Source organism: Somniosus microcephalus, chromosome 11 (assembly GCF_052327205.1).
Source record: "Somniosus microcephalus isolate GS21.2 chromosome 11, FLI_Smic_1.0, whole genome shotgun sequence".
Lineage (NCBI taxonomy): Eukaryota > Metazoa > Chordata > Chondrichthyes > Squaliformes > Somniosidae > Somniosus > Somniosus microcephalus.
In genome coordinates, this window is record NC_140997.1 from 188,316,485 (window position 1) to 188,341,443 (window position 24,959).

General features: G+C 40.6%; 1 protein-coding gene across 1 annotated transcript in view; it reads right to left on the minus strand.

The window, feature by feature from the left end:
- The window catches only part of LOC147111056 (receptor-type tyrosine-protein phosphatase gamma-like), a gene marked incomplete at its 5' end in the record, with an annotated part of 521,022 nt that overhangs the window by 135,471 nt on the left and 360,592 nt on the right, over nt 1–24,959 (minus strand). The window contains 2 exons of the mRNA XM_085999999.1: nt 4,284–4,422; nt 20,895–21,669. Coding sequence (XP_085856125.1) covers nt 4,284–4,422; nt 20,895–21,669 — 914 coding nt within the window. The remainder of the gene's footprint in view (nt 1–4,283; nt 4,423–20,894; nt 21,670–24,959) is intronic.

Here is a 24,959-nt window from a genome sequence, read left to right on the forward strand (position 1 = left end):
CCATTTCCTTGTTCCCCATTATAAATTCTCCCATTTCTGAATGTAAGGGACCTACATTTGTCTTCACTAATCTTTTTCTTTTTACATACTTGTAGAAGCTTTTACAGTCCACTTTTATGTTCCTTGCAAGTTTACTCTCATACTCTATTTTTCCCCTCTTAATCAATCTCTTGGTCCTTTTTTGCTGAACTCTAAACTGCTCCCAATCCTCAGGCTTGCTACTTTTTCTGGTGACTTTATATGACTCCTCTTTGGATCTAATACTATCCTTAATTTCTTTTGTTAGCCATGGTTGGGCCGCTTTTCCTTTTGTGTTTTTGCGCCAGAAAGGAATGTATAACTGTTGCAATTCATGCATTCATTCCTTAAATGTTAGCCGTTGCCTATCCACCGTCATGCATTTTAATGAAGGTTCAAATAATCAGTATACCAGCACTAAATGCCCCGCAATGATATCATCAGTATACCTGTGACATCTTGCCCTAAGCATTGTGGGTGCTATTGCTTACCACTCTGCAAAACTACCAAATTGGATCAAAACTACTCATAACATGCAAGTTTCTTCTTAAATTTTCAACTTTCCCTCGCAAAATTCGAAGGCGTGTAATTACACATAAAGTGCCTTAGCACATTTTTCTATGTTAAAGGTGCTGCATAAAGGCAAGTTGGTGTTATTACATTGAGTACTTGTCTATTCCACTTGCGACAGAAACCCATGTTTAATTTATTTGGGTTTTCAGAACATATTTGAAAAAGTCCCGCTTTAGATGGGGTTCGTAAAAAGGGTTAAAGCCCATGGAATTAATGACAAATTTACTAGTTTGACTTAAAAATTCACTTGACAATAATAAACAGAAGATGACGATAAATGGAAAAGCCTCTATCTTTTGGGAAGGGGGAGGGTCATCGACAAATGTGTTTTTTTAAGAAATCTGTCCTGGGGATCCTCTGCTGTTAACAGTATTCCTAAACACTGTGGAAGAGGGTACTTGTAGTAACATAAAATTTACTGATATCAATGTTGCGGTCAGGTATTTCATGACCAGAATTGGCTTCCAAATCTAGCTGCAAGGACATTTGTGAAACCATCCAGGAGAAACATATTTAGTGATTTTCCTTCCATTCCTTTGAAAAAGTAGAAAGCTTCCAGTCTGCCCTTCTAACGTTAGGGATAGAAAACTTTGCAAAGTGTGGATTGAGGTCACAAACCAATGCGCCTACCATTCCACAAGACATGAACATGCTGTGCCAATCAGGTCACTCATTCAAGCTCCTGGTCAATTTAAGTAATATAGGAAAACTTCTGGACACAGGTCAGCCATGATCTTATTGAATGGTGCAGTAGGCTCGAGGGGTCGTATGGTCTACTTCTGCTCCTATTTCTTATGTTCTTATCTTATATGTTCACACTAAAGACATTTTGGGTTACCCTTAGTAAAAAGAGCCAATCTTTGCATTTGGGATGGCCTTCAAACATAAACACAAACACAGGAGTTTCATACCCTAGTATCGTCGAACATTTTCAATTAGAACCCTGATGCTAGAATGAGCTAGACTTGCCAAAGAAGTAGACCAACAGGCTAATTAATGAACCACTATCCTTGAGTAGGTGGCCTCTGGAGAACCCGGATATCAGGAAAGATGTTTCCCTGAACATGATTTAAACACTGGGAACAAGAAAGGAGTGAAGCTTCTATTTTGAAGTCTGTTGTTAATCAAACTAATTAAAATTGCGCAATTAATGTTTCTGACACATTTGTCTGATTGAGTGGCATCTTGAAAAAGGATCCATGTAATTGAGTTGATCATCTTGACTAATGGTCATGTCCTCCAAAGGGGGGATCCTTGGTGGAATGAAAGGTAATTAAGCACGTGCTTTGCCCACCTAAATCAAGTATGGAGAAAGGTTCTCAGAAAGTTAAAGGATGTTGTAAAGAGCTTCTGAAGCAGACTGTCAGACGTTGACACAGTGTTTTCATGAAGTTTAAGAAAAATTAAAAGTTGAATCAAACAATTGCTAGTTTAATAGCTAACTCTCAGACAGAAAGTGCAGTATATCAATACAGCACAATAGCATAAACAGCAAGATTAGCTAAAGCTGGGAATAGAAGTTGACGACCAAAAAAAGACAACTCTGGACGACAAATTGACACAAGTGTCGCCAGTGGTTAAGCCCAAATACCAAAAGGAAGGTGGAACTGTACAATGTCACATCTGTCAAGCTACTACAAAAGGAGGGGTTGTATAGCTTATGCTGATGTCACAACCTTGGTACTGGAAACCTACTAGTTATATGTTAAACACAGACTTTAAATTCAGCCTTGTTAGCCCATACTGTAAACTCAGCCTTGTTAGCCCACACTGTAAACTTGGGCATTGAATGTAACTGTTTTATGAGTAAAATCTAACTCAGGCTGAGATATTGTGATATACTTAAATTACTGTTGTGCCTATGATGATTTGGATTCTGTTGATTGATATTAAATATCCAATTATTATAATGTAAGTGTTAGGGGGATTAAATACGTGGGGTTACGGGGATAGGGTGGGATATGTGTTGGTGTAGGGGTTACGGGGATCGGGTGGGATATGTGTCGGTGCAGGCTCGATGGGCCGAAATGGCCTCTATCTGCACTGTGGGGTTTCTGTGATTTCTGTGACTTTGATAGATGATGTTAAATAAAATATAGTATTAGTTACAGCATCTCTGTGTCCAACTTCATCTTTGATAACTCTGGCAACTGGAAGTTAAAATTGCGCTTCACTCACTTTTGTAATTTGGTCTTGGGCATGTCAGACAATCCAAAGGCAAACTAACTGAGGCATTTTCTAAACCCTAGACATGAATGGTAGATCCCAATCAAATTTTCTGCTTTGTACGTTAGAAGTGGGAAGATTCACCTGAGACTCTTTAATATATGTTACATACTGGAATTTCTGATACATGACTTCTTACATATTACATAGGATATATAGCACAGAAACAGGCCATTCGGCCCAATCAGTTCATGCTGGCGTTTATGCTCCACTCAAGCCTCCTCCTGTCTTTCCCCATCCATCTCTATCATCTTAACCCTCCATTTCCTTCTCCTTCATATGCTTATCTAGCCGCCCCTTAAATGCATCTATACTATTTGCTTTAACCACTCCCTGTGGTAGCGAGTTCTACATTCTCACCACTCTCTGGGTAAAGAAGTTTCTTCTGAATTCCCTATTTGATTTCTTGGTGACTATCTTATATTGATAGTGTTAAGGATTCAGCTTTACTCAATCCTACAGTAACTTAAATTGTGTCATTGTTTCTTACTATCACTCCAGGTGAATACTCCATAACCAACCTACACAAAAAGTTCCCTTTAGACAAACTGTAAATTTACAGTGACCTTTCTTATTGCTTTATCATACTTAATGAAGGCCTTGACGTGTTACTGCAACACCACACCCTATTGAATAGTGACTCCACCAGTTGGAGCTGTGGATCTACAACACTTACTGCCGGGTTGCAGACAGACAATCAACGTATGCACTGGACCTAGCCTTCAGGTAATGCTTGCCAACTGCTGCTGTCCAAAGCCTCAGACTTTTCTCATCAGCTATTTGATGGACATCTGCCTTCAGCAACTGACTGAATATTGGTCTCAGAGCAGAACCTGCTGCTCATCTTCAAATAGTGCCAGGAGATGTTTTACATCCACCTAAACAGTCAGACAGTGCCACAGTTTAATGTCTCGTTTGAAAGACTGCACTTCCTCGAACACTGCACTAAAGTGTCAGCCTAGATTATCTGCTCAAGTCCTGCAGTGGGGCTTGAACTCACAACCTTATGACTCAGAGGCAAGATTACTACTAACTAATCCACTTAAGAAACAGAAATTCTTAACGAGATAGAATTAATTTCCACAGAGAGATGTAGAAGTCAAAAAAATGAGTATTTGCCAAAAAAGAACTGAATTCTCAGTAGGTAATATCTGTGCCAAACAATTTGTGCTGTTTGAAGTTTATGTTTCCTCCGGAAATAACCTGAATAATTCCAAGTGAATTTGCTTTTCCTGTTGATCATAATTATTCAATATACAGAAATACTCTTCAGTAGTTATGGATGTTTCAGCTTGGTTCAGCAAACTCATGAACACCAGAAAAGATAATTAAATAAAGACAAGCCTCGACTAGGTTTCAATGTCATAGAAACAGGATAGCAAAAGTTAAAAGCCTACAGCTTATACGTTAGGTCAGCGAGGCTCCAATTACTTGCCTACTGCAAAAACAGCAGCTCAAAACCTTACCTCCAATAAACTAGAACCCCCACGAGGAGAATCAAGCAGACAAAAGTCAACGCTGAGACAACCACCAATGGAATTATCCATTCCATCTTGCTGGAGGGCGAGTATGGTTGTGTGGCCATACTGGAAGAGGACCTGTCTTCTGCACAAAACCAGAAATAGGAAAAAAGTAAAAACGTAAGAATTAAAAGCTAGAATAAAATCTTATTGGATACATACAACGTGATAAGTTAATGTAGAATGGCATGATCTTGTCTTACAGGGAACAGCAAAAACTACCTTTTCTGTGGTTCTTACCTGTAGAGTTGCACAGCACTGTTCCTGTGGTTATACAGATTTAAAATGCAACAAAATGCCATCCAGATTAGCATAATTGCTTATGCAAAACATTAGAAACTTCAATAATAATCATGATCTCCAAATGCCACACAATGTCGAATGTTATTTTCTGTTTAAATAAAGTTTACTTCATTTTCCTGTAAGCTGCAATAAGATACAAACACTAGACAAGCGAAGTTCACACTCAGAACCAACAATTCAAGCACGAAGGATCAGCAGCAGCAGGTGCAAGCTTGCACAGCAAGTGTATGCTCTCATTTAAAATCAGAGCCCTTCACCATTGATGGAGTTAATCTCCCAGAGCAGAAATGCATTATGAAGGTGCTAATGAGACAATGTCGGCGGTGAGTATCCGTGGCGTATGAATGCAGCAATAGACTTGCAATTCTCAGTGTTCCTGGCATCCAACCAACAAGCAGGAGTCAAATAGTACTTTGTAAAGGAAGACAGGCAGTCATATTTTCTCTTAATTTCATGTTCTTTTATTTTACAATATTTATCCACAAAGGCCTAACATTCAAAACTGTAAGTTTAACATGTCTGCCCTTTGGATCTTTTATTGGAATACATCGACTCTGCAACAAAACTAAATCTACAACATCCTTTATTCAATTTTCTTTCAATATTTCTTCCTGTATACATGAAAAAGCTACTTTAATTTAAAGGAGTAAGATATTTATTGATTAACCCATTTCTAAATCAGGCTAAGTGCACAGGAATCGCAAGCTGACTGATTTTTTATTTATAAATATATATATAGTTGTAAAAGAACTACTGGTAATTACATCCAATTTTGACTAGTGCAGCAGCAAGCCAAGTACCTTGTTTGAAGAACTGAATTTAGCTTCTACTTCATTATTTTGCATCCATATAATATCCTCTTGTATTGCTAAAAGTCCTGGCAACTTCTTCAGTTTTGGGCAGACTTCTATCATTTTTATGGAGGCCTCCATTATACAAATGTAGTTCCCCCAAGGTTGTGCCACAGTAATATATTGGAGGGTGAATGGAACCAAGTTTTTTGGGGGAAAGGGCAGGAAAGAAAGAGGACAATGGACAAGATGGAAAATTAAGAAAATATAGAAATTTTAGCACAGTAGGAGGCCATTCAGCTCTTCTTTCCTGCACTGAATTTAGACTTCTCATGAGGGCTGATTTTTACACAGTTTTCTCCTTATTGTCTTTTATGTTCTTCTTTAAATAACAATCCAGGATCTTTTTTAAATCACGTAATTGATTTAGAATCAATCACCATTAATAACAAATCATTCAACATTCCAACTCTTCGCATGAAAAAGTTTCTAATTATCTCCCTCTTTATGTAGCTGTTGCTAATCTATTTTAATCGCTCCACCATTGGCAGCCGTGCTTTCAGCTGTCCTAAACTCTAGAATTCCCTCCCTTAACCTCTCCGCCTTTCTACCTCTCTTTCCTTCTTTAAGACGCTCCTTAGAACTAAGATCAAGCTTTTGGTCATCTATCCCAATATCTCCTTTTGTGGCTCGGTGTCAAATTTTGTTTGATAACGCTACTGTGAAACGCCTTGGGACATTTTACTACTTTAAGGGTGCTATATAAATGCAAGTTGTTGTTATTAACGGCCTGTTGTCTTCGATTTAGCTACCAATAGAAGTAATCTATGTTTACTTCATCTATTTATTTTATTATTTTGAATACTTCCATCAAATCCCACATCAATCTTCTCAGTTTGAGAGAATACAGTGTCAGTTGCTCTTAACTTTTCTCGCAACTCAGACCCGTCATGCCTGGTAAATCTACATTACACTTTCTCCAGGGATATTATATCCTTCCCATACAGAGGAGCTCTAAACTGCACACAGTATTCCAGAGATGGCCTAGCCTAATCTGCATTTGTATTCAGTCGCTTTGATATAAACCTGAAAATCACATTTGCTTTAATGGTTCTTTTTAAATCTGTCCCATCTCCTATTAGGAAAACAAACAACATTTTGAAATTACAAGAAAAACAAAATAGAAAAAAAAAGCAAGCCAAAGGAATAAACTTAAAAAAGAAAAGACCTGGAATTCAGAAAGTGACAAATAAAAATTAGGAAGTAAATCAGGGCATTAAAAAAGACAGAAAAAGAGAGCTCACCATATTTAAATGGATTTCAATTTTGCTGAAAGATAAAAATGACCCATTGCAAATAATTAATTCATTCTTTCAGCTACAGAAACAGAAAGTTAATCTTAATTCATGTAAAATTATTTAAAATCAATGGTTACGAAAAAGTGACAAGTAATTGTAAATTAGAGCGCTATATATTCAGCTCAGAGGTTTAGATTTTCTGCAGCTTCTAACTAATTTGGCTCAAACCGGCAATTAGAAGTCAATAAACACAGGTATGTAACACATGACCAAAGAATCATTATTTTATTGTCCAAGTCCTAAAAGAATAGCTGGTGAATATTCAAGTTTGGTACTCTTGAACCCCCGAGAGCCAGTGCAATAAATATTAAGATCATCAGGAATTCCATGACCAAGAATTTACAGTAAACTCTTTTTACGGATTATCCACATTTGATACTGGTCTTCATTTTCTAGGTTCTGTGCTTACTAATACATAGGGGCTAATTTCAAACTAACCCGACTGTCGAGAAATTGACGGGATTGGATCAGCCGCCTATTTTACACCCCGTTCAATTTTACTTTCCATTGAAGTCAATGGTACAGTAAAACCGGGCAGGGCGGAAAATTGGCAACCAATCCCATCTCGTCAGTTTCCCACCGGGCAGGTTGGGGGTGGGTGGTGGAGGAAGATACAGAAGAGTTCTACTATAAATAGGGAGGGCTGGAGGTGTCTGTGTGAATGAGTGGGAAAGAGGATAGGGTAGATTGTCCCTGTGAACTGGATGATAAGGGGTGAGAAGCAGATTCAATAATAACTTTCAAAAGGGAATTGGATACATACTTAAAGAGGAAACATTTGCAGGGCTATGGGGAGGGGGCAGGGGAGTGGGACTAATTGGATAGCTCTACCAAAGAGCCGGCACAGGCATGATGGGCCAAATGGCGTCATTCTGAGATTAATTTTCTGAATATAGTATTCCATAAAGTGCATTCTGAGTTAAATGTTCATGGAATCCACAGGAGGAATTTTTCAGGGGGTCAGCGGGCGCTTTTGGTGGGAAAATAATGTTTTTGAAAGCGGGTAGGGAACCCGCTGCCACGCTAGTTTCCCAGATGTCGGGTCTGTCATCGCTGAACAGACCCAACACCAAGTGGTGGGGGTGGCAATTTAGATGATTAAGAGCTTGTTATAGCACTTAAAAACTATTTTATGCTCAACTTTAAATTTTACGAGTTCACCCACGGCTTCCCCACTGCTCGGGGTTCACATCAGCTCAGCAGGTCGGGAGTTGTGTCAGCATGAAATCATTCCTTTACTTGACAGCTGCAAATGTGCTATAAAAGCTCACATCTCACAGCTGTTCACTTTCCAATTTCGGAAGCTGTTGCTTACTGCATTTGGAAGACAGACTGAGCTTTATGCAGCTTGCAAGCGTTTGGAGTAAACTCTGTATCCAGTGTCACATAATTGGAACAATCTCTCTTACCACTGACAGATCGCTTCTGTCATTTCAACTTCACCTGCCATCTATTACATCAGCATCGGTGCCCATGAAACTATCTCACCTTGGTCCTCAGAATTCCACCACGATCAGCCCCAATTCCAGCAGCACTCGGCACACCAGCAGCACTAACAACAACACCAACCTTCTCCGCAATCAACTGATGCTGCACAGGACAGAGGGCAACAGCACCTGACAACATTGCTGGCCGGGAGGCCAGGGATGGCCTCACCATGGCCAGATTAACTTCACTTGATGCTGTACACCCTGGCTGCCACATGATGCGCCAGGTTGGCACCACCCCACACCAACACCATAAAGAATCCCTACAATGCCCAAGCCATTCCTTCCACATTCATCGCCATTGCGGGGGTTGCCCTTATGTCTCGCCATTCACTGTAACTTACAAAGCCACTTCCAAAGGTGCACACAAATCTATCCAAGAACGCAAAGTGTTGAAAATAAAGATTTCAATGTTTGACAGCACATTAACAGAAACTTCACATGAACGTTGACTAAAACACCCAAGTGCCTACCCTTGTGTGTTGTTACCTGGTATGATTGGACTAGGATGAGGGTGAGTGTGAGGGGTGTCTAGTGAGATGGGGAAGTGATAATGTAGATAGAGGGGGATGGGTGGAGGTGCAAGGTAAGTTGGTGTGAGTAAGGATATGCAAGAGTAGGGTAGGGAAGGCAGAGTAATGAGGATGTGAAGAGTAGCATAGCTGGATGAGGTCGAGTGTGGCTTTGCAGTAACTTTTAGTGATCTACTGAGAACATTGAAAGGTTTGCGCCACTGCAGCCTGGTCCTCCTGACCACATCTCTGCTTGTGCCCTCCTCTGCAATGTGCAACCAGGCTGCGTTGATCTCCTGGGGAGGTCTCTTCTGCCCATTGGAAGGGAGGAGAACCTCCCTGCGTGCTGTGACTATGGAGGGAGTCATGGGAGAGCCTGGGTGCAGCCCTGCACCTCTGTGTGGTGCTCGTCAGTGTTTGCAGCACCTCAATGCTGTAGAACACTGACAGCACAACTGTCAAAATCAATTTGCGCATAGTCTCTTTAAGGAAACCGGCTGATGATGCGTCATCAAGTGACATCATCAGACCCGCTTCCTTCAATTTGCTGGGAAACGCACGGGCGGGCTTAACAAGCCCAATCAACGTAAGATCACTTTGGACAATGGGCTGAAGCCAGCAGCGAGGTCGCAACCCACCACCGACCGCGGCAGCACTGGACCCGCCGAGGTAGAGGAAATCGCGGCCCACATTTCTGGGCCTTGTGACTAGTACTGCCATCTGTGCAATAAGAATTAAGCTTATTTTCTAGCCAGAGTGAAAGAATCCCAGAGCTGAACTCACAAACGACCGTGTACATTATTGAAAGATGACAAGGCAGCTGATATTGGTGCCATGGAGGGGATTACAACCAGATTCTATTGGCTTCACCTTCATCTCTAGCCCTACCATGAAAGAAGAAAACTGGGTTCCCAAATAAGTAGTACTGGCACGCTTTCATCAAGCCCCAAATTAAAAATGTGGCATTAAGATTGGATTATCACTGTTGCCAGGTATGAACCTCGGTTCCTCACTGTAGTAAGGACACCACTGACATGAGTAAAAATAAAATATTGTCAAACGTTGCACACCATCATCCTTGCAGCACACATACTTTTTTGGTGATCAGTTCGTCAGGTCCACAATTAATCATTTTGAAACACTGAGTTTGGTTTCCTATTATGAATGCTTTGAGGAATAAATGGTCAACAAAGGGACTTATATGATCCCAAAGCTAATAGATTTCAAATCCTGCAGTGGTCCTAAAATAGACATTAACACAATATGCCTGCTCTGATTATTAAAGACCAGCAGTGCGTACAGTTGTAAAATAAGTAATTTATAAGATAAATTTTCACATTCACCTACTGAAAAATATAAATGATTTGACATCACAAGGTTACTTTAAAGCGCACTGATGAGGATTAATGCTTTCATAGCTAACTACAAGGTTGAATAAATATTTAATAGTTAAAAGGTAATTCCCAACCTATTTAGAGCTTTATTTAAATTTCAAATAATTCTGTTCAAATAAATTAATGCTTTCAACATTACAGTCAGAAAATATTTAAGCAAAATCACAGATAACTGGTGCAAAGAAGTGAATCATTAAATGCTTTTTATTAAGTAGGCAAAGAAGGGGAATACTGAGGCTAACCAATGCAACATGTTTAGAATTGTATGATTGTTAAGAAACCATATGGTCCCTTCTACCTGCCAGAGAACACAGGTCACCCAGCTGTCAGTCCCTAGTATCTCCATTTTTATTCATCCAGAGTTTTCCAGCTCATTTGCTCTTTTCAGCTATCCTCTTACCACAGGTTGAGCTTCTGTCTTTTAATGTGCAGGGGGAAGGAGAAGAAAACAACTTTATTCATGCATTTTCTGCATTTGTGTGGTTGACTATCTTCAGCAAACTGGATTTTCTGAAGAGACTGGGCTAGATTTTCGTGGAGCCGTCAGGCGGGGTTTCAGGTGTGTGGGGGGGGGGGGGGGGAAATCCCGAATTTGGGGTTCCCGACACGATCCCGCCCAAAACCTCGCCCCACGTAAGTTTCAGGGGCGGCGGGTACCCGCCCCGCACTGGGACCCACCGAAACCAGGCGGGAAGGGATTAGTGCCAATTAACTGCCTGTTAACAGGTAGTTAACAGGCAGTTTTTAGCCTAATCCCTATTTTGAGGTGTTTCGTGTGGGTTTCCCGACGGCTCCAAACCACACCAGGTTAGAGCAGGCGGGCCGTCGGGTTGAAGGCGTTGGAGGGGTCGCGATGTCGGCGCTCAGGTGAGTGATGGGTGCATGAGTGCAAAGGTAAGTGTGTTTGGTGTGTCTATAGTGTGTAAAGAACTTTTACTTTACCTTAACAGCCTTTCTTCCTGTAGCCGTCGGGAGTGCATCACTCAGCCGGAACTGAAAGCTGAACGGCTGCGATCTGTCAAAAGTGACAGCCTTCAGCTTGGAGTGCCGGTGAGAGTTCTAACTGAGTCTGTGCAGAATGACTCATGGTAGAACTCAGAGTGTCAGTGTTGCACAGCTTCAAACAAGATTGGCCGGACGTCGAAGTAGGCGGGTCAAAAACCCAAAAGGGGAAGTCCCGCCTTCTTCCCGAAAGGTTCGGCAAAATCTACCCCTTTATTTAAAAGAAATCACAGCCATTTATGTACTGTTCAAAATACTACAGACACCATGGACTTGCTAGCTGTAATAAATGTTCAGTAATGATCCTGGTCACTGATTTTTATGACACATAGGAATATGCATTAATAGCGCTTGCACACATTACAAGGGTAATACTGTATTCACCCCTGGTCGGAAATGTTTCCTTCTTCCATGGAAAGCCCATATGGAAGGAGCTTGATGAAGGCTCACTGGTCGTAACATGAAACAATGTATAGAGATTAGATTTGCCTGAAACAACACTCACTTATGTTCACTCATCCCTGTATGCATCTATTTTTCCCACAGAGATAATTCCAAAATGGTTGCTAAGCATCTGTTCAACATAGGGGATAATAACTAACTCGCTCAGTGAGAAGCTGACGGGATCAAATCAGCTATTTTACATCCCGCTTGATTTTACTGCGCGTCGACCTCAGTGGAAAGTAAAATCGGATGGGGTGTAAAATGGCCGGCCAATCCAATCCTGTAAGTTACTTGTTGGGTGAGTTGGCTTAAATTTGCCCCCATAGTTTATGATCTAGTAAACTGCCCTTGGTGCGGCACTGTTATGGGCAATTATTTACATTCAATGTTAAATGTTAACGTAGCCAGTTTCAATGTTGACCTAAAAGCGTGACCGAAAACCGTAACAACAGGAAGTGAACATACAGTAACTATTTTAGTGTTCAGCATCCAACACAAAGCACAAAACAGTTTTACACATGGACATAGGTTAGAACTATTAAAACCAATTGTAACTGCATTTCAGGCAAGAATGGGAGGGGAAAGAAAAAACACTTTGCTTTGGCCAATAGAATTGCACTAGCTTTCACACTACCTGCAACATTAAGATACCCATAATTGATAAATTGTGATTATTTTTATCATTGTTATTTGCCTTCAGTTCCTGAGTCTAGGTAATTTTTGTCACTTTATGGCAACTACTAATGGATTTTAGTGAAAGGCATGCTTTGTAAGTGTGATGGACACGTCTCTAAAACAACTCTGATGTATCTTGAAGTGCTTAAGGCCAAAGTATAATTAGGCTGACCAATTCATAGAATATATACAGACTTTATAACTTGAAATTATTTTTGAAATAAAAGTGTCAAAGAATGGAAGTTTACCCAAGTTCATTCTCAATATGTCAACAGGGTGCCACCTCTCAGTTGCCATGGCAACCCCACATCCTCACACACGTCAACAGCAGGGTAACTCCTGGTTAAAATCGGCCAGGTGGAGATATACAGAAAGTTGGGATAACGTGTATTTCTCAAAATATATATACCAATAGGCAAACAATGAGAAACCCTTACTTAAAAAAATGTACTGCTAGCCCTCTAGTAAAGAAACAATTAAATTGCAAGGATAGGTACATTTTCTAACTCTTGAGGTTTCCAGAAAATGTTGCTTACGCACACAGAAGCTACATGGGAAAAATTGGGATGTGAACACAGTAAATGTGATCTGTAATATACATATCAAAAAAATCTACACAGCAAATGTTAACCCATCTTTAATGCCGAGAACCTAGTGTGTATTTCCAGAACCTTTTGTTTTTATTTCAGATTCCCATCATTTGCAGTTTTTTCCCCCCTTTTCATTTCAACTGGAATAGGTTGAGTAACTACAAACTACTTCATCTTTTAGAAAATGGAAGGTATGGAGATATTGAAGTTCTGCATTTCTTTACTTCATCTACTAGAAGAATTTCTTGAAAGTCAAGTTGAATTTTACACAAAGCTTCTTTGCCACCCAGAGGTTGTAAATATTGGCATGGCTATTTGCTTCAATTTTACTTCTTCAGTCGTAATCCAAATCCAATCATTTGGCTTGTCTGTTTAATTTACTTTAGATAAATTGAGGGTAAACCTTTCTTCCACATGCTTAGGTTAAACACAGCAGTGAAAGCCTCAAGATGCTTTGTCTCACAAAGCTCAATTTTAAACACAAACAAGTCCTCAATGAAAAACATAAAATAACAACCTATTTTTGTATGTCTAAAACAGATACTGACAGCAAAATAAGAAGTTAAACTAAATCTGATTCATTTCTTCTGCTGATTTTTGATCAATATCAATTTTGCCTTGAACAAACAATGCTGATAATATCTGTATAGAGGGAGGGAGGGGGAAGAAGGAAACTTGCTTTTCATGTCCTCACCCAAAATGCTTCACGGTCAATTAACTACTTTTGAAGTGTAGTTACTGTTCTTTAGTAGGCAAATGCAGCAGCCAAATTGCAAATAGTAAGTACCCACAAATAGCAATGAGCTGAATGGCCAGTTAATTGGTTTTGGTAGTGTTGATTGAGGGATGAATGTTGGCCAGGAACCTTCTGTTTTTCTTTGACATAGTGTCATGGAATCTTGGCACCTCTGATAAATCTAGGCTGATGCTTTAGTGCAGTCTACTGCTTAAGTCCTAAAGTGGGGCTTGAACTCAACCTTCTTCACTTAGATGAGGGGACCAAGTGTAATATATCCAAGTTTACTAACGATACGAAGCTAAGTGGGAAAATAAGAGGACATAAATGGCTACAAAGGGATATAGACCGGTTAAGTGATTGGGTAAGAAGGTGGCAGATGGAGTATAAAGTGGGGAAGTGCGAATTTATCCACTTTGGTAGGAAGAATGGAAAAGCAGAATCTTTTTTAAGAAGGTGAGAGACTAGTTCTGATGAAGGGTCCCAGACCTGAAACGTTAACCCTGTTTCTCCCTCCACGGATGCTGCCTGGCCTGCTGAGTATTTCCAGCATTTTCTGTTGTTATTATGAGAGACTAGTAAATGTTGGTATTCAGAGTGATTTTGGTGTCCTTGTACACGAATCACAGAAAGTTAACATGCAGGTACAGCAAGCAATTAGGAAGGCAAATGGTACGTTAGCCTTTATTGCAAGGGGGTATGGAGTATAAGAGTAAGGAAGACTTACTACAATTATATAGGGCTTTGGTAAGACCACACCTGGAGTACTGTGTAGAGGTTTGGTCTCCGTACCCAAGAAAGGATATACTTGCCTTAGAGAGGGTGCAACAAAGTTCACTGGATTGATTCCTGGGGTGAGGGGGCTGTCCTATGAGGAGAGACTGAGTAGAATGGGCCTATATTCTCTGGAGTTTAGAAGAATGAGAGGTGATTTCATTGAATCGTATAAAATTCTTAGAGGGCTTGACAGGGTAGATGCTGAGAGGCTGTTTCCTCTGATGGAGCATCTAGAACTAGGGGTCATAGTCTCAGGATAAGGGATCGGCCATTTAGGACTGAGATGAGGAGAAACTTCTTCACTCAGAGGGTTGTGAATTCTCTAGCCCAGGGGGCTGTGGATGCTCAGTCGATGAGTATATTCAAGACTGAGATCGATAGATTTTTGGGCACTAAGGAAATCAAGAAATATGGGGATAGGGCAGGAAAGTGGAATAGATGTAGAAGTTCAGCCATGAACTTATTGAATGGCAGAGCAGGCTCGATGGGCTGTATGGCCTACTCCTGCTCCTATTTCTTTTCTTTCTTCTGATCCAGAGGAGAGAGTGCAATCATTGAGCCAGCTAATAATTTACAGTGCAAGGGAGGTGAATTTACCTCAGCAGCTACAGCCATTAACGGAAGGCACTTTAATAAAGCTGGTCACTTCGATTCTATGTTAACATTTGTCAGATCCAGTGATATTCCTGTGGCTCTGGCCCAATATTTTTGGTTTAATTTTCAGCACATGGAGGGTAAATTTGGTTCATTCTGATTCCTGCAAGCTACTTCCCCAATGGTGCCAGTAACAAAAAATTATTGCAAAATAAGGACAGAAAACAGTAAGATTCCAGGTCATCAGAAATTATTTTTAAATGGCATAATTTTTAAAAAGAGATCCAATTTAACTACAGGAAATACTGCAGCTTTTATTTTAGCAAGTTTGTAAAAGTAAAAGTTATTTTCAATGGACGAACAAAGGTTTCTCCTCTATGCTGACTTTAAGGGATATATGTAACTATGTTTAGAAAAGTCTGAACCTGGATCTCAGTGGGCACTGACCCACTTCAGATAGCAGTTTAGAAACAAATCGGCAATCTCACTAAATGCAATCACCTGACCTCGGTGTACTGGTTGCCAGCAAGTGTGGCCTCAACCACCTTTACTGGCAACCTGATACAGTTGTTGATGACCGTTCATGTAAAGAAAATTATTCCTGACTTTGTCTTAAATTTGCCCTTCACAACTCTGAACCTGTGCTGTCTCACCAAGAGTGTATTAGAATTCCAATTACTACTGGTGTTTCTAAAAGATTAAAAACCAGCATAATGCAGCAGCACAATTTTCACCAAAGCTTTTTGACTTCACATAAAATAAATTTGTTTAATATGTTTCTGAGATTCTAATCATCTCGTCTTACGGGGCAGTGGCTCAGGCATCACACTACAAAGAGTGCCAAAGGTGCTGATACCAGCAGCATTCTTTATTCTGTTAGCAAAGCTCAGTCTATTCAAAGAGGATTTTTTTTTTTTTTAAAGATTGGCAGATTATCTGTGTAACTTTTTTGGGAGTTACAGATATTCAACCCACTGAGTAAGAACAAAACCGATGCCAGTAGCAAATCACTTCGAAATAATAGTAGTGGCTTAATTTTCTAATAAAACTATTACTGCAAACTTATAAACTCTTCTATTGTAACATATATCTACATTTTTTAAATTCTTGGTATTAGCAAGGTGGACAATATTGAATTAAGTATGTACTCAATTAAATGTTTACACTGTGACCTGCAGAAACTTGGTGAACCATCCGAGGAACACTCAACATTCTCCATAGTAGCTGACAAACAAACATTCAACTCCACTTGGCTTTCTAAAATCCAATTCTATCATTCAAGACTATTGTACAAATCCACAAGTACAGATTGATTGGAGCTACTGCTTGTAGTGCACCCCTTCCACTATCCGCCCTGTGCAAAAGTGTACGTGTAATTTTTAAAGAATAATATTAATTCAAAAGGTGGCTGCCACAGGCATTGACAGGATGCAGCAGGCTGTGAGTGGAAGGCGAGATGTGTGCTTGCAAGTCCACCTCCAGTTTATTCTGCAATGCATCTTTTAACAGTACTGGCATGAAAGCAACTCTGATTAAAGCTGGCATAGATCCTGCACATATAATTTGCCTGCTTTTGATGATCAAATGAAGATTGTATTTCAATTTCAAATCCCACCGGTTGAAAATGCAAGTTAGAATCATCGAGGGTGAAATTCAGTTGGCTGCGCCACCCGTTAGCGCCTTAAGAGGGCGCTAAGTGGGTCGCAAGCCAACTGGCGCCCGGGCGCAGCACTGCCCACGCCTCCCGCTAAATTCCACATGACTCTAGTGGTGGCGCTAGCCGTTAGCGCTGCGCCGCTACCGATGACGTCATTGGTGTGCGCAGTGCCCTGGCCGCGATATTTGGCAGCGCCCCCTGATTTACCACCGGACGCTATGTCCGACCGGTTCAGGGGGGCCTACCTGCGGCCAGGGAGGCGCAAATTAAAGGAGGTGTGGGGCGGCCATTTTTGTTGTTGGCCGCCTGCCAGCACCTGCCTGCGCTCCCGTCCCCGGCCTCCTGAACGCCCCCCTCCCCCCGTGGAGTGCCGGCTGCGTTCCAAGAGCCCGGCACTTCTCCTCGGTGCCGGGCTCTTTTGCCTGCACTCGCGATCCTCGGGGACCCAGCTGGGCCCCAGATCGCGCTGCACAAGGCCCCTCCCCTTTAAGAAGGGGAGGAAGGCCTGCAATACCGCAGCGCGACGTGCTGCAGCGTGTGGCACGTTGCACCACGATATTCAGTCGCAGCGCCCCAAGAGGGATGCGGGGCGCCTCCAGTAGCGCCGCGCTTCCCTTTGGAGCGCTACCACTCAATTTCCGGCGGGCGGCCGCGAATGCTTCTGGGGCGCTACTTTTAGCGCCCTGGCGAGGCTGGCGCCCCAAACGGGGCTATACTCAATTTCTCCCCCATAGAATGGTTACAGCACAGAAGGAGGCCATTCGGCCAGTCGAGCCCGTGCCGGCTGTCTGCAAGAGCATTTCAGCTAGTCCCACTCCCCCGCCCTTTCTCTGTAGCCCTGCAATTTTTTTTCCTTCAGGTACTTATCCAATTCCCTTTTGAAAATCATAAGTATATTCTATATGGGTAAAGGTAATAAAAAGCCTCAGTTTCCCCATTCAAGTTCTTTTTAAATGAACAGTGATGTTTGCACTCAGTTAGTTGGAGGCCAATGCGGAAGAGCTGAATACTTTTCCACTTTGGGCACCTAATGTCAGGCATAGCATATATTATGATGATGAAACGTAAAGCTTCCTCAACACTACCTTAACCAATGTGCCTTAAACCCTTCACAGGAGTTTTCCAAATTGCACCTGCATAACATTTCTGTTTCCCAAAGCCAGCTATCCATGTGGCTTCTCTAAGTGACATTGGCAATTAGAGTAATATGAGAGTAACATAGAATGCTGACGAGCGAGCCTTTGGCTTAGTGGTAGCATTCCTGCTTCGGAATCAAAAGATACAGGGTTCAAACCCCGCTCCAGATAGTTCCAGCAAGTAGAGACCAGAGCTCTGGCTCTGAATATCCAGCAGGTAACACCCCTCCAACTGTATAGGACTAACCACCCTATAAAGATGGCTACGGCCATGGAAGGAGTGTTTACATCACGGCCTGTCAGACTGTTAATCAGCCTGAGAATCCTTCCGCTACTTCACACTGTTCTCCAAGAGAAGAGTGTGAAGATAGGAAAAATAAAAATGCGATTCTGATCAAATTCAAATGTAATTTATACAACATTTTGCAACAGGACTTCAAAGTGTGCGATTACTTCGTGAGAATCCTCAATTTGCTGTAATGTGTCCTTTTTATTCCTTGTTGTCAAATAAAACTGAAATTAAATTCATTTTGATAAATGTTAATTATGTTTGGTGCCCCAAGATTCCCATTATTTTTGAAACCGCCAACAGCAAAAAGAGGTGTGAATGTCTTTTATTTAATTGCATTGATGAGAATGGATCGCAGGCAATTATGCTACTCAGCAAATCTAACATTTTTAAAAGTAAGAGTTAAACATGATAAGAGCTAACTGCAAAGAAACTGGAATCAAAAAGAAAATAGAAAGCAAAATACTGTAGATGCTGGAAATCTGAAATAAAAACAAAATGTTGGGAAGCTTGCATAAATTAATTATCAAGAGATTTCAACTGCAGTAAAAACAACATTTGTTAATTGTTTTTTCTCATCAAAATGGGTGAGGTCAATGCCAAGAAATGAATTATCTTTCACTATGAGTAGCACGTATCGGCATTAAGCATTCCAACATCAAGTACGCCATTGGCAGATGCCGAAAACTCTTGCTACAAGGTGTTTAACCCCAATTTCAGAAGAATATTGCGCCAGTGTGAATGTTTCTTGTTGCACATTGAACATTATTTTGAATGCAATTGCTAATTTAGTGCCAACTTGTGCTGCACCAATCACAGCTGTGTCATTATGTATGCAGTTCTGTGTTGTGAATCTATAGCCATGAGCAACTGGGTTAAGCCTGTTAAAAAAAACAATTGCAAACAGATAGCTTACAGCCAGCAGAAAGAGAAGGCTTTTATCCAGAGACATCAACAGTATGATTATACTTATCAGCACAATGTTCTGTGAAATTGAAATAAATGTGATTTACTAATTGAATATTTATATTCTCTTGCATGCATATTTTCACATTGACTTTATTAGGTATAGTAGTCTGGCACAGTTACATAGAGTGAAGAAAGAAAATCTACATGACTCTCCTCCATCTACCTCAGCCTTTTAAGTTAACTCGTTTTTCTCCACCTTTACCCATTCCCCCAACTGCAAGCAACATTCCTTCAAACAGAGGAAGGGTAGGAGACCAGGGTCCAAGCCTTTGCCAATGACAGTCTGTGACTGAATCCTGTAGGTGGTGCGCACTTCAGCCACTACTCTCCCTCTGTATTGTGTTGGAAGGTTGGAATTTGAGTTGCTGCTTGGGATGGGAGAACGATTTTCTACTGCACCTGCTAATCAGCTAATTTTGCCAGCACGAGAGTTTAAACCTTTTCTCAAGATGCTACCTATTCAGAACATCCTAATTTCATTGCATAATTGAGCGATAAGGTAGTGTGTAGAAGTCACCTGAGTTGAGTCATTTTCACGAGATTTGGAACTCAGTAGGGCACATTTTTGCTTGCTGAAATTGGTACATTTATCACCCCCTTAATGCTGTCGCTCCAGCCACCCCCCATTTTTACAAGGGTCTAACACTGGGCAGGAAAAACAACCGCCTGTTTCAAGCAATAGGTCCCATTTACTATGAAACTCTAAGTTCTATGAGGCACATAGGACCCCAATTCCCATTTTAGGACAGAATTGGTCAGGGCGTACACTGTACAGTTTCCGACCAGCTTTACTAGCGATACAGCCAAAAAGACCCTAGAAAGGTAAGTTTAAAATTATTTTTGTGAGGCTAGGAGGGGCAGAAATGTTCCTCTGGACCCCACAAAATTAATCTGGGCTTCTGCCATCCACTACCGCTCTCCCACAATCACAACCCTCCTCAGGGGTTACCTTGCTGCTGGCTGGGCGGTTTCCTGACCGCTCAATAGTGCACAGGCCTGAATCTAGTGAGCTGCATCGGGATGTCTGTTTTGGGGCAGTTCTATTTAAACAAGGCCTGGCCTCACAATGGCCCCGGCCACTTCGCTGCCAGAACCGATGGGCAGGCGGGCAATGCCAAAAAGTTAAAATCTACCCCTGTGTGAGCAGATCTGTGAATGTGAATACACATTGCACCACGCCATAGTAGAACAGTGCACTGTCGTAACTAATGTGAAGTACCTTGTACATACTTAATAGGTCTGATTTGAAATTATATAAGAAAAATAATTTTCTACCATAAATACCACTAAACATATTAATTTGACATTTATACAATGCAATGGTTGTTCAGAAAAAGATGAGTTTTATATAATTTTTCCATCATTTTTACTAATGAATATTACTTGCAATGTGCCATAATTTTTCCATACTGCAAATCTAGGTTTTGTGGACAAAATCATTGCACATACAAACCTTAAAAGACGTTCAGAATAACCACAAACTAATTAGCTAGAAAGAGTATCTTCACACTCAGTAGCAAAGGAACTGAAGGAACAAGTAAGCTACACTTTACACTGTAGAGAGCTCACTATTAATATAGAATAGATTTTTATAGTGGGTAAAATATTCCAACTTTTTACCTATGCAGTCATTTATGTTTAAATTTGGCATATGTTAAGCATCAGGCATAATATATCTGCAGTGCGTCACACACACTTGAGTTACGAGGTCACTACAATCAAACCGTTCAATCGGAAGCTTAGCAGAATTAAAAAGAGCTATATACCAGATACATAGTCGGTTTAAAAAAACAAGTACATAGGCAGAAACAATAGTAACAAACAAAACTTGAAATAAACTAACCTGGATCCACCATAACAAATGTGTTCTCAGCAGAACTGTCTCGTCCTACATCATTCCATGTTTTTGAAGGAGGTGTTGGTTTGACTGGAATTTTAAGTGGATAGCTCTCTGTAGTTGCAACTTCAGATGATGTTTGCGATAGTTCAACTGTCGTTTGTGGAAAAGTGTTATTTGTTTGACTCATAGTTGTGTTTGAAAGGTCTTGTCCGCTGGTTGGGCTTTTATCTTCTTCGGTTGGACCACTCGGATCTCCAGGTGACGTCCCTGATTCAGTCTCATTTTGTGTCTCAGTAGTTGTTGCGGTCACAACATTCTCCTCTTTCTCCGCTACATCTTTCCTTTTTTCTTCTTCATTTTCCTCTTCATCTCCTTCTCCTCCCTCTCCTTTCTCACCCTCATTTTCTTTCTTTTCATCTTCACCTTCTGCCTCACCAGTTTTGTTGACTGCAGAACCACCCTCTGAGCCTGGGGATGACAATGCTTCAGTTGTTGAAACAACAGGTCTCACTCGATGTTTAGTGGTTGAAGACACAGAGGGAAGGCGTGTAGGCCATACAGTACTAGGAAAGGAAGGAACAACACCACCACCAAACCCTAGGCTTGCAAGCAAAGTACTTGTTAACACAGATGCCACAGTAGTCTGGCTTCCACTGGATGAAGGGCCCATGCCAGTTGCCACGGAAACAAAGGGCAAAGTAAAACCAGAAGAAGTCCAAGTAGATGACCCAGAACTGATTGGTGCCATATCAGCTGAAGAAGCAGGAGAGGCTGTAGGCTTCAGTGAAGTACCAGAGGAATATGAAGGGAAAAAACAATAGATACAGGGTAAGTAGAAATATTGGACATACCACCTTGGTTCCCATTATTAGAGGAGCTTCCAAAAGAAGCTTTAACTTCTACAGTTCTTTCATCATCTCCAAAATCCTCTTTTTCATGCTCATTAGAATATTTTGTCCCTTCTCCATCAGGAACTCCACTTTCCTTAACGTTCTGTTTAAACAAGGCATAATTACACAAGCTTCCCGTTATATCAACGCTTCCTTTCAAATCCTACATTAGTGGTTCTATTTACTTTCTGAACTCTATTAATATCAGAGCAACTTCTCTAATGTTCTATTAGCTTTTTTAAAATAAATCCATTCGAAATGGAAATCCAAAGGTATTTACAAAGAGAAAAAAGAATATTAAATACAGTGCAGTCTAAGTCATGTGAACACTTTCCATATCACTCTTCCTTCCCTCGGTTCACAATAAAATTCAGGTCAAAAGAATTGTTACAGCAAAAGTATTTTACAATTTTCAATTTGATCCCATTTAAATTGCTGTTGTGCATGTTTTGGGAATAAACCTATATTTTTTTTTAATTAAAATGTTCATCAGCAAGACTAAGAGCAGTATGATAATAACAAACTACATTGCAAATCACTTTTTGAAAAAAATGGATAACATTGCAATTAGTTTGAAAGAGACAGACACCAAGTTCGTACTGAGTTTATAGATAAAAAGGTACTAGATAAACCTGTGGACTATCATAGATCTATTTCTCCTCCTATTTAGAAACATCAAACTGAATGATAACAGAATGATGTACTCTTATTCTTTAAGAGTTGTACAAGACAGTCTCCAACTTAAATTCTCATACTGTAAGAGGAGCAGTGGGATATTGGGTGGACCTGTGATTCCCTTAAGGTAGCCCCCTGTCAACTCCACTATCAGGGAGGAATTTAACCGTAGGAAGGAAGGGAGGAGAGTAAAAAGAAACTTTCTGAATCAGTCAACCCAAACTGTTCTTATACACTTAGTAGTGATTGGTTATCCAGTGGAACTGAGAGCTGCCTCGGAGTAAGTTGGTTAACTGAACCGTTGGCAGAGAAAATCGGTATTTAAAAAAAAATGGAATGATGCAGTAATGTCCCAGATTAGAGGGAGGCAGCTTTAATTCTTCCCCCTTTTCCCACATTCCACAACCAGGGAAGCATTTAAGTGGAAGGACAAGCAGAGAAACAGTTATCATTGGACTGCTATTGCAAGCCACCTGGTGGCTGGCTGAAGAATGACGTCTGCAGAGGCCAACAAGCAGGTCACTGACGACAGTAGGTACATGGCCCAGCAAGAATTGTACAGGGGGGTGGGGGGGATAAAACAGATGGACTTTATTTGCTCCAAAAAAAGTGAGGATATATATATATCTTAGATAACAATCTTGTATGAGCCAGCTAAGGCAATTAAAAAATAAATATTTGAAAAATATTTCTCTGACGAGATGGTTGAAGACATCAATAGGGTGTGTGTAGTTCAATTAATGTTTTCACATTCAGTTGCTTGGCAAGTAATTCAAAAATCTGGCATAATTAATATTTTTAGAAGTTGCAGTGTCCATGTAATTTGCATTCAAGTTGGCACCATTGATTATGCAAATAGTATACGGCAATATTTTCTTCTACAGCTGTATTCCTTAATTACAGTGTCATCTTGTAATAAATTAAAAAACATGTATTAAATATTTGTGAACCAACAAATAGCTGCTGGTTGGGTTGAATAATCCATGCATTATACAAAATTGTCCTGTTTATATGTGTCCAGTATTTTAATCAATTATTTCATTTTGGCTGTTCATAGGTGACATTATGGCAGAGAATGAAATATTCATTAAAAAAAATAAAGCATGACATACATTGACTGCTGCTTGGATAAAACAGGGACATACAAAAATAATCTATTCTATATTAAAATTAGTAGGTGAGGCATAAAATTCCATTTCAAAATTCATTGAAAATCCCAATGTCAATTGCTACGTATGGCATGTTTCATTTTAAAAGTGCAGTTTTCTGTAATATATGTTGTACCTGCAGGTGGTGCTGTAATGGGGGTTTCCAATGTGATGAGTTCTGCTTGTAAACTGAGGGCATCCTCCTATATATATCTAAAATAATATACTATCTTTGAGCATGTAAGGGGACAAAAATGACTTCTTAGAATTAAAAGTTAGAAGAAACTATAACTTCTTAGAATCACAATTAGTAGAAACTAGAAGGCTGATAAGTGTGTCTCCTATCCTTGCTTAGAAATGTAGGACCTAGACAAACAGGAACTGTAAAGCTAATAAGCTGGTCTTGTGTCCTTGCTTAAGATAAGACAGAAACTGTAAAGCTAATAAGCTGGTCTTTTGTCCTTGCTTAAGATAAGACAGGACATACAGATTCTCAAAGCATGATTCTACAGACCAATCAATGAGCGTAGAAGGGGGGTGCATGAGGGGTGCACGCCTCTAGTTAGGGTATAATTGCTGTACGTATTTGATACTCGGTGGAAGAATCCTTTCTCTGGGATGAGCCTGAGATTTTCCCCTTGCATATGCTTGAATAAAGATCGTGAAACTTATCCAAGGTGTCCGTCTGGTGAATTCGTGGTTGCTATAGGGCAAGTGTCGACCCCTTATCTCGGGGAGTCCGCTTGAGAGGAGGGAAGACTTCTTTTTTACCCCAACAATTGGCATAGAAACAGCAGGATACAGACTCCCCAATCCGAATAATGTGGCAGCTGTTGGGGTGAGTATCTTTTAAATACCACCTACAAGTTAGAGCTGATGCATTGTGGACGGAAGGGGAAATAATCTGTATAAAAGAGCTAAGTATAGCAAACCACGAACTGACGGGAACCGAGGAATAAGCACGATGTGGGTTATGAGTAGGTCCTGAAGCACGGCCAACGAGGCAATACCAGCGAACCGGTATTGGTCGTATACGGCCAGGGCAGACAAGAAGGAATACAAGAATAACCTAGGGGCAACGTACTGACCCCAGCATTTTACAGGTTAAGAGTAGGTCCTGAAGCACGGCCAACGAGGTAATACGAGCGAACTGGTATTGGTCATATACGGCCGGGGCAGACAAGAAGGAATACAAGAGTAACCTAGGGGCGACGTAATGACCCCAGCGATCTTAAAGAATGGCCAATGGGTAAAATACAGGATTTGCTGAGTGAAAGGAATCTTAAAAGGAATGCTGGAATCTCAGTTTGTGTGAAAGTGTGTGTTAAAAGTGTGGAAGTTTTCTGTCTTTGAAA